At 53.9% G+C, this 10,886-nt stretch overlaps 1 protein-coding gene across 1 annotated transcript; it reads left to right on the forward strand.

The window, feature by feature from the left end:
* The first annotated feature begins 322 nt into the window (after positions 1–322).
* LOC119958303 (phosphatidylinositol 4,5-bisphosphate 3-kinase catalytic subunit alpha isoform-like) lies at positions 323–7,852 on the forward strand. The gene is made up of 4 exons (XM_038786739.1): positions 323–519; positions 1,624–1,741; positions 4,786–4,937; positions 6,681–7,852. The coding sequence occupies exons 1-4, from the start codon at positions 323–325 to the stop codon at positions 6,943–6,945; spliced, it is 732 nt and encodes a 243-aa protein (XP_038642667.1). The 3' UTR covers positions 6,946–7,852.
* Positions 7,853–10,886: the final 3,034 nt, after the last annotated feature.

Consider the following 10,886-nt stretch of genomic DNA (forward strand, 5'->3'; position numbering starts at 1 on the left):
GGGGGGGGGGGGGAGGACGTGCAGACTCCGCACAGACAGCGACCCAAGCCGGGAACTGAACCTGGGACCCTGGAGCTGTGAAGCAATTGTGATAACCACAATGCTACCGTGCTGCCCATCCTCTGGTTGTACTCTCTAACCAGAAAAAACCTACCAGCTAACTAAACTAAATATAATTCCTGGTCAAGGGATGATGAACCCAGCTCCTTCCCCCCCCCCCCCCCCCCCCCCCCCGCAGCCCACCGGCCGAGGAAAGTCTCTCTTTATATATGCTCGAGATACTTAATCAATATCCTCTGCTTGTCGATTCTTATCCTTAACGATGTTGGTTTTTAATGTCGTTGCCAGGATGTTGCCTTACGGGTGCCTGTCGATCGGAGACTGCGTGGGGCTGATTGAGGCCGTGAGGAGTTCCCACACCATCATGCAGATTCAGTGCAAGGGCGGCCTGAAGGGGGCACTCCAGTTCAACAGCCACACCCTGCACCAGTGGCTCAAGGACAAGAACAAGGGGGAGGCGTAAGTCCTGTTTTCAGCACCTTCCCCCCCCCCCCCCCCCCCCCGAACCGGGTACTGCGGTGGGTGAGCTGGCGGAGTGAGGCGCCGGAGGGGGTGGGTGGGTTGTAGCCAGGGGCGCACGATTCCGTTACAGGTGCAAGTGCAGCATGTCGCGACTGGGTCCGCTTTGACCCGATTCAGACCAGTCGCGAATCTGCTTCGTTTCCCAGTCGGTGCCTGGGCTGGTGGTGGTGGGGGGGCTTTTAGAAGTAGAATTCATTCCTATTCCCCCCCCCCCCCAGACATGCCAACCCTATCCTGATCACTGTCCGCATGGGCAAGTGCAAACCCGCGGGCATTGGGGGGGTGGGGGGGGGGGTGTGATGGTCGCCGTGGCTGAATAGCCTGACCCTGACGAGAGTGGCGACTTGGTCAAAGTAGGAAGGAGCTGGCTCTTTACTGCGCATTGACAAAATCCAACTCCTGGAATGAAAGCCTCCCCCCCCCCCCCCCCCCCCCCCCCCCCCCAAGCGTCAATAGCATGGGCGGATATGTGGCAAATGCAGTTTAATGTGGGTGAACGTAAAGGCAGGGGATGCACGGTATTTCAGGAACAGCACTCGATTTCTTAAGAGTCACTCTGAGAAGAAGCGAACAAAGTAATCTTTCGACGGCACCTCTTCACGAGCTCTGGATGCTCCAAGTGCGTGATCTGCCGGCAGTGAAATAAGTTGGAAGCACGCGATAATGTAGGAAACGGCGGCAGCCGCCTTGTGCACAGCAAGCTCCCCACCGGACAGCAACTTGGTGAGAATTATTGTAATGGGTGGTTTGATCGGGCAGACGCAGCTGAGAAGGCCCGCCCCTATTTGTCCCTTGTGGTGTAGGTAGACCCACTGTGCTGTTAGGGAGGGAGTTCCAGGATTTTGACCCAGCGACAGTGAAGGAACGACCGATATATTTCCCAGTCTGGGATGGTGTCGATCGGCCGTGATCTTGTTGAATGGCGGGGTAGGCTCGAGGGCCGACTCCTCCTCTGTCCCCCCCCCCCCGCGTGTGTGGTCTGTTTCTGTGCTGTAAGTGGCCGCGGTTAATTCCCAGTGTCCAATTATTCTGATTGCCCAGTTACGATGCTGCGATCGACCTGTTCACCCACTCCTGTGCTGGATACTGTGTGGCCACGTTCATTCTGGGGATTGGAGACCGACACAACAGCAACATCATGGTGAAGGATGATGGTCAGGTGAGTGGGCTCGTGTTGACTGAGCGGCGTTTCTCAACAGGCCATTGGCGAACCTTGAGGCTGGGATGATGGGGGGGGGGGGGGTGGAGAGCCTGTAATCACTCCGCTGTTGGGCAATGTAAGCGTCTGTCTGCATCACAACCCCGGACCAGACCCCAACAGTTGCTAGGATACCAGGCAGGAACCCCAATACTTTATTTAATTTGTAAGACTGAGGACAGGATTCCTCACTCCGTGAGTGATTCCTCACACTTTAATAGACCGTAGGGATATGGTCTATTAAAACATACTTTAATACTAACACAGTATTACTAAATTTAACCTCGGAAAGAAAATACCAGTTAAACAATGCTTAACAATAACATGTAATGCTAACTCCTGACTGCTATCTTTTATCTCCACTCAAACAGAACCCATCTCTGGCCAGAATCCACTTTAAATAGTTAGTCCACCCAGCAATATTTGCTGTAAGGAGATGTCTTGGATAAATCACTTTGAGAAGGAGAGATCCTTCAGGAACCAGCTGCAGATTCTTGCCTGTGTCAGACTGTTGTTTAACCTGCCGGCCTTTGCAGAAACTGGCGTTACGCTCACAGGCAAAAGTCTTTTTTTGACTAAACTGCTTTGAGGAAAGCTGCTGGTCTGTACGCGGACAAATAAGTGAGCTGAAGACCAAAGCGGAAACTCAACACCTGACTGCTTCCACCCCGGCTCCTTCCATTAACTACATCACCGTGCTACGGCCAACACAATGTCTCTAATTATCTACTCCCCAGGGAATCTTCTTCATACGAACATGATTCCATTTGCCCAAACTTTTACGATGCTTTAATTGCACTTTGAGTGTCCGCCTTTTTAAACCAGGCTTTTAAAAAACGTGACTGCAGCAGTCGTACACACACAAAAACCCAGAATTTGAACCCTTAATGAGCCAAATGCATCGTACAATCCGCCTGAAACTCCTACTACATCTATCACCGTCTGTCAGTCCGTCCTTGTTCCGAGGGGGTGGCTGGACTATAAAGGGTCTTTGCTGGTTTCTATTCTCTGCTGCCCTCATTGCCTGTTACCTCGCGAGATCGTTAGCACAATCGCTTCACAGCTCCAGGGTCCCAGGTTCGATTCCCGGCTTCGGTCACTGTCTGTGCGGAGTCTGCACATCCTCCCCGTGTGTGTGTGGGTTTCCTCCGGGTACTCCGGTTTCCTCCCACAGTCCAAAGATGTGCAGGTTAGGGTGGATTGGCCGTGGTAAATTGCCCCTTAGTGTCCCAAATTGCCCTTAGTGTTGGGTGGGGTTACTGGGTTATGGGGATAGGGTGGAGGTGTTAACCTTGGGTGGGGAGCTCTTTCCAGGAGCCGGTGCAGACTCGATGGGCCGAATGGCCTCCTTCTGCACTGTAAATTCTATGAGAGGGCGTCACAAGTGAGCCAGGGTAGCAGACGGTATCAAACTGAACTTCATTAATCAGTGGGCTCCTAGGGCAGCATGTGGCGCAGTGGTTAGCACTGGGACTGCGGCGCTGAGGACCCGGGTTCGAATCCCGGCCCTGGGTCACTGTCCGTGTGGAGTTTGCACATTCTCCCCGTGTCTGCGTGGGTTTCACCCCCCACAACCCAAAGATGTGCAGGTTAGGTGGATTGGCCATTCTAAATTGCCACTTAATTGGAAAAAAAATAATTGGCTACTCTAAATTTATTTTAAAAAATCAAAAAAAAAATCAGTGGGCTCGTAATCCGGAGACACAGGGTGACGCTCTGGGAACGAGTGTTCAAATCCCGGCCAAGGAAGACAGTGTAATTAGAATTCAGTAAAATGGGGGAATCGGAAGTCTAGCCCTCAAACCATTGTCGATTGTCCTTCAAATCTCATCTGGTTCACTAATGTCCTTCAGGGAAGGAAATCTGCCGTCCTTACCCCGGTCTGACCTACACGTGACTCTAGCGCCCCCCCCCCCCCCCCCCCCCCCCCCAATGCGGTTGACTCCAAAGTGCCCGCTCAAGAGACTGGGCAACAAATGGTGGTCCACACCAACATGAGAGAATACAAAGAACAAAGTACAGCACAGGAACAGGCCCTTCGGCCCTCCAGGCCCGCGCCGAACATGCTGCCCGTCTAAACTACAATCTTCTACACTTCCTGGGTCCGTATCCCTCTATTTCCATCCTATTCATGTATTTATCAAGATGCCCCTTAAATGTCACTATCGTCCCTGCTTCCACCACCTCCTCCGGCAGCGAGTTCCAGGCATCCGCTACCCTCTGTGTAAACAAACCTGCCTCGTACATCTCCTCTAAACCTTGCCCCTCGCACCTTAAACCTATGCCCCCTCGTAATTGACCCCTCTACCCTGGGGAAAGGCCTCTGTTTAAAATGTTTAAAAATCAGGATCTTGTCCGTCTTCCTGTCCACCTGCGTCACCTTCGTCTTGTCGATGTTGAGCAGGATTGGGGGTTTATTATTATCTACTGTTAGCACTTCGTGGCTCCAGAGTCCCAGGTTCGATTCCCGGCCTTGGGTCACTGTCTGTGCGGAGTCTGCACGTTCTCCCCGTGTCTGCGCGGGGTTTCCTCCGGGCGCTCCGGTTTCCTCCCACAAGTCCCGAAAGACGTGCTTGTTGGGTGAATTGGACATTCTGAATTCTCCCTCCGTGTACCCGAACAGGCGCCGGAATGTGGTGACTTGGGGATTTTCACAGGAACTTCATTGCAGTGTTTTTAAAAATAAATTTAGAGTACCCAATTCTTTTTTCCAATTAAGGGACAATTTAGCGCGGCCAATCCACCTACCCTGCACATCTTTGGGTTGTGGGGGGCGAAACCCACGCAGACACGGGGAGAATGTGCAAACTCCACACGGACAGTGACCCAGGGCCGGGATTCGAACCCGGGTCCTCAGCGCCGTGAGGCAGCAATGCTAACCACTGCGCCACCGTGCTGCCCTACTTCATTGCAGTGTTAATGTAAGCCATACTTGTGACAAGAAAGATTATTCTTATTATTAATATGTGTGTGTCTGCACGTTCTCTCTCTCTCTCTTTGTCCAGCTGTTCCACATCGACTTTGGCCACTTTCTTGACCACAAGAAGAAGAAGTTTGGCTACAAGCGGGAGCGGGTCCCGTTCGTCCTCACCCAGGATTTCCTGATCGTGATCAGCAAAGGCGCCCAGGAATGCACCAAAACCAAGGAGTTTGAGCTGTGAGTCCGATTAAATTCTCAGCATGGTTTTATGACGCCCCTCTTAATTCCGGCCTCTTACTCAGCTGTCAAAGCCCTAAGCCGAGTGAACAAAGAAAAGTACAGCACAGGAACAGGCCCTTCGGCCCTCCAAGCCTGCGCCGACCATGCTGCCCGTCTAAACTAAAATCTTCTACACTTCCTGGGTCCGTATCCCTCTATTCCCATCCTATTCATGTATTTGTCAAGTTGCCCCTTAAATGTCACTATCGTCCCTGCTTCCACCACATCCTCCAGCAGCGAGTTCCAGGCACCCACTACCCTCTGTGTAAACAAACTTGCCTCGTAACTCCTCTAAACCTTGCCCCTCGCACCTTAAACCTCTGCCCCCTAGTAATTGACCCCTCTATCCTGGGGAAAAAGCCTCTGACTATCCACTCTGTCCATGCCCCTCATACTTTTGTAGACCTCTATCAGGTCGCCCCTCAACCTCCGTCGTTCCAGTGAGAACAAACCGAGTTTATTGAACCGGCTAATGCCCTCCCTACCGGCCAACATCCTGGTAAATCTGCGCCCTCTCTAAAGCCTCCACAGCCTTCTGGTAGTGTGGTGACCAGAATTGAACACTAAACAGTGGCTGGTTTAGCTCACTTGGCTAAATCGCTGGCTTTTAAAGCAGGCCAGCAGCACGGTTCGATTCCCGTACCAGCCTCCCCGGACAGGCGCCGGAATGTGGCGACTAGGGGCTTTACACAGTAACTTCATTGAAGCCTACTCGTGACAATAAGCCATTTTCATTTTCATTTTTAATTTCATATACTCCAAGTGTGGCCTAACTAAGGTTCTATACAGCTGCAACATGACTTGCCAATTCTAATACTCAGGAGTGAGGCCCCCACGAGACATTTTTGTTGACCGCTGCCCACGTGCGGGATTGTCTGCCGATTTTCGTCCATTACGTTTCTTTTCCCCGACTGGTGTGAAATATTCGGCGTGTGGGAAATATAGGGGCAGCACGGTAATAGCACAATTGCTTCGCAGCTCCAGGGTCCCAGGTTCGATTCCGGCCTGGGTCACTGTCTGTGCGGAGTCTGCACATCCTCCCCGTGTGTGCGTGGGTTTCCTCCGGGTGCTCCGGTTTCCTTCCACAGTCCAAAGATGTGCCGGTTAGGGTGGATTGGCTGTGATAAATTGCCCCTTAGTGTCCAAAATTGCCCTTAGTGTTGGGTGGGGTGACTGGGTTATGTTGACCTCGGGTAGGGTGCTCTTTCCAGGAGCCGGTGGGGACTCAATGGGCCGAATGGCCTCCTCCTGCACTGTAAATTCTATGATAAATCTATGATAAACATTGAATCTTATTCATGGGGTCACAGTGAGCGGACGAGCCTCGATTTCAACCTTGCTGCCCCCTGAGGCGAAGGAGGCCCACTCATGTGGCCCACTCACAGGCCTATGTTGCCCGTCGCTGCCCTTAGCTCTGGAATTCCCTCCTGAAACGTCTCACTCCCTTTGAGATGCCCCCCCCCCAAAACCAACCTCTCTCTCCTCGCCCGTGATTTATTCATCTTGGCTTGCAGTCACGTTTTGTCCAATCGTTGTCCAGTGCCTTCTCTTAAAAGGCGCTACGTAAATGCACATTTTGGTTTGTTGTGGCGGTGGGGTGGGGGGAGGCTTTGAGGTTGGGATGTAAACGGTCAGGAGATCGCACTGAACGTTTGACTCACGCTGTCTCTCCTCTCCCTCGTTCCCCCTCCGCCACGGCAGGTTTCAGGAGATGTGCTACAAGGCGTACCTGGCCATCCGCCAGCACGCCAATCTCTTCATCAATCTCTTCTCCATGATGCTGGGCTCGGGCATGCCCGAGCTGCAGTCCTTCGACGACATCGCCTACATCCGCAAGACCTTGGCGCTGGACAAGATGGAGCAGGAGGCCCTGGAGTACTTCACCAAGCAGATGAACGATGCCCACCATGGTGGGTGGACCACCAAAATGGATTGGATCTTCCACACCATCCGCCACATGCCCTGAGCAGGCACTTCGACCAAGGGAGTCGATGCGAACTGCACATCCTCGGGAGTCGATGCGGACGGCACGTTCTCTGCGAAGTCGAGAGGCCCTGCGGGCAAGGGACCTGTCATGGCTGACTTGAACTACGGTTACCTTGGAAACCAGGCAACATTCCTATCCTGGGGATTGTCTAGAACTAATTTCTTTCCAACACTACATATTTAACCTTCCTCGCACCAACTAGGAGTTGAACTCTAAATTGGGTCTGGGTGAATTTTTTTTTTTTTTTCACGTCGTCGTCTTTTTTTCTCTCTTTTTTCCCCCCCCCCCCCGTTGGAAGAGAGGCACGAGAGTGGGCCGCTGCGCAGAGGGAGAGGTGGATTTGGGGACGATGTTCCGTCATCGGTGACGTACGCAAGCTGGGATTGACGGGAAGAGTGTCGGCTGAAGCTGAGAATCCGAAATTGCTCGCTCTCGGTCAGGAAAGGGCTTCCTCCTCCAAACTCTCCGGATTGCACAGAGCTTCGTTCCCCCCCCCCCCCCCCCCCAAGATTTCCTCCCATGGAATCGGGAACGCTGAGGATTTTTTTTTTAAATAAAAAAAAAACAAAACAAAACGCAAATAGAGAAACTTTAACTGGGCCCCGGGGAAGGGAGATTCCTCGTCTGGGCACGTTTCTCGGCCTCGAAGCAAGCCGATCCGGTTTCACGTCGCGGGAAGGAGCCCCGGGGAACGTTGGACCCGAGGCTGACACCGGGCCGGGCTGGCTTCCAGCCGGGATGTGCTGGCCAGCCGACTAATGGCCGATCGCCCAGGGCGAATGGTGTCAATCTCCCTCATCTTTCCCTTCGCCCTGCGGGTCCGGAGTTCCCGCTTTTACTCGGCACCCCCCCCCCCCCCCCCCTCTGAAGGAGGGGGGAGATGAAGTGGTGGTGGGGGGGGGGGGTGGGGAGGGGCGGGGAACGAGCGATTGCTGCCGTCTCTGCCACCCTCCCCCCCCCCCCCCAACCGCACTCCCGTTCTTTTTAATTTGCACAACTCCGTTTCGCAAATGAAGAAGTGTCACTCCTCCTCGGCTGTGACGAGGACATATCCGCTCGGGCAAACTGGCGGAAATCGATTCTCCGCCTGACTGCAATGAATTCCTCGTTCGAGCGTTAAAGCTGCGGATTCGCTGGAGGGTGGGGAGTCAGTGGGTGGCGGTAGGTGGTGGGGGGGGGGATTGCATGGGAAGGTTATACCCTTTGTGGCAATGTATCCTCCAGTCAGCTTGGGTTGGTTTGCTCAGTGATTTTACCCCATCCTCCCCCCCCGCTAATGGCTAATGTTAACGTGGGACCTGTTCAGAGACGGGAGAGTTTACTGGGACTCGGGTTCAGCAGAGGTAGCTTTAGTTTTTTTTTTGGGTGGTGGTAGTAGAAAGGGCCTGGGTACCACACGGGCTCGCTCGAGACTGACGGAATGGGGGAATGGACGGAGCTGGGCTGGTGATTGAGGGCGCTATTGGACGGGCGAATAACTCTCGGCTCTGCCGCGTTTGAAATCTTAAAGATTAGAACTGGGCTGTGGAAATGGAAGAAGGAAGGTTTGCTTTTCGCTTGGAGGGAGCAGATCATTCAGTCCATCGTGGCTGGTCTGATTGTGGCTGTAACTCTACTTTTTCTTACCATAACCCTCCCCTTACAATAAACGGCACGCAAAGCTGGTATTAAAAAATCTGGTAACGGTTGTCTTGGCTGGATTTAAGCTAACACTCTTGACAGGCAAGGGAGCATAATGAGGCACGGATGGCCTCCTCTCCCTGTGGTACAGGCTTCTGGGGCTGAATGGGCCTCCTGTACCTGTGGTACAGGCTTCCGGGGCTGAATGGGCCTCCTGTACCTGTGGTACAGGCTTCCGGGGCTGAATGGGCCTCCTGTACCTGTGGTACAGGCTTCCGGGGCTGAATGGGCCTCCTCTCCCTGTGGTACAGGCTTCTGGGGCTGAATGGGCCTCCTCCTACCCCTGTGGTACAGGCTTCTGGGGCTGAATGGGCCTCCTCCTGTACCTGTGGTTCAGGCTCCCGGGGCTGAATGGGCCTCCTATCCCTGTGGTACAGGCTTCTGGAGCTGAATGGGCCTCCTCCTGACCCTGTGGTACAGGCTCCCGGGGCTGAATGGGCCTCCTATCACTGTGGTACAGGCTCCCGGGGCTGAATTGGCCTCCTGACCCTGTGGTACAGGCTCCAGAGCCAGCACAGTGGTTAGCACTGCCTCCTCACAGCGCCAGGTCCTGGGTTCAATTCGAGCCTCGGGTGACTGTGGAGGGTGCACGTTCTCCCCGCGTCTGCGTGGGTTTCCTCCGGGTGCTCCGGTTTCCTCCCAAAGTCCAAAAGATGTGCAGGTTAGGGTAGATTGGCCCTGCTAAATTGCCCCTTGGTGTTCAAAAAGTTTAGATGGGGTTACGGGGGGGATAGGGTGGAGGCATGGGGCTTAAGTAGGGTGCTCTTTCCAAGGGCTGGTGCAGACTCAATGGGGCTGAATGGGCCGCCTCCTGCCCCTGTGGGACAGGCTCCAAGGGCTGAATGGACTGACTCCTGTCCCTGTGGTACATGCTCCTGGGCCTGAATATAAGTCTAAGGATCCCCGTCTACTTCATTGATTTAAGTAGGGAGCGTACAAATGGAGGAGCTCTGGCTGCAGTGGCGGCCATTTTGTGGTGTTGACTATCTACTGGGTGTTAGCGGCCATTTTGTGGTGTTGACCATCCACTGGGTGTTAGCGGCCATTTTGTGTTGAGCATCCACTGGGTGTTAGCGGCCATTTTGTGGTGTTGACTATCCACTGGCTGTTAGCGGCCATTTTGATCCAATGTGTGAGTTGAGGGCTTGGATCTGGTCGGACATTTGGGAGGAACCCGTGCTCGATTGGTCCATCTCCTTGAGCATTAGCAGCCTCTGGAAGCCTGGCAACTTTGGTTAATTGGTATTGCCGGGGGGGGATCGTGTGACTCCCCAACAGCCCCCCCCCCCCCCCCCCATTACGTTCTCACATAAGTGGCTGGGAGACTGACCTCCTATCCCCGGGGAAAGCCCAAGCAGGTCGGCAGCCCGTTCCAAAGCATGACAGAGCCAGTGACGTCGTTGTTGCAGCACAGGGCTGAAAGCTGAGGGCGGCAGGCTGGTCGGCCGCTGTGGCATCGCGGGCACGCGTATAGGAACCCGGGGCCAGTTTACGACCTCGCTTTCCCCTCAGCTACCTTGCTCACGAGTGTTTGGACAACTTGGGAGCAGGAGGGAGGCCATTCAGCCCTTCGGGCCTGCTCCGCCATTCGATCATGGCCGGCCTGGTTGTGATGTCAGCCGCACGCTGCCTCTTCGACTCTCTTGTCAATCAGCGACCTGTCCTAACTCCACCTCGAGTAAACTGAACGACCCAGACTAAACGGTCCCAATTTCTCCTCCACTCTGGCCTTAAAAAGGCAAGTTTGAACTTGTGGAAGAGCAGGAGATGTGTGACCTGGTTTAGGGGCTGGTTTAGCACACTGGGCTAAATCGCTGGCTTTGAAAGCAGGCCAGCAGCACGGTTCAATTCCCGTACCAGCCTCCCCGAACAGGCGCCGGAATGTGGCGACTGGGGGCTTTTCCCAGTAACTTCATTGAAGCCTACTCGTGACAAGCGATTATATTATTTCCCCATCTCCCAGCCCACCTGGCCTTTCGCGAGCACCTGGAATGGACACAGGAAATTAAACTGTGGAGGTGTCACATCTCAGCCCAATTCTATCCTGAGCCAACACAAGATGATGATGGGGAGCAGAGAGTTTAGTGCAGGGTTAGCTTTACTGTGTATCTAACCCCGTGCTGTACCTGTCCTGGGAGTGTTTGATGGGGACAGTGTAGAGGGAGCTTTACTCTGTATCTAACCCCGTGCTGTACCTGTCCTGGGAGTGTTTGATGGGGACAGTGTAGAGGGAGCTTTAC

Source organism: Scyliorhinus canicula, chromosome 29 (genome assembly GCF_902713615.1).
Source record: "Scyliorhinus canicula chromosome 29, sScyCan1.1, whole genome shotgun sequence".
Taxonomy (NCBI): Eukaryota; Metazoa; Chordata; class Chondrichthyes; order Carcharhiniformes; family Scyliorhinidae; genus Scyliorhinus; species Scyliorhinus canicula.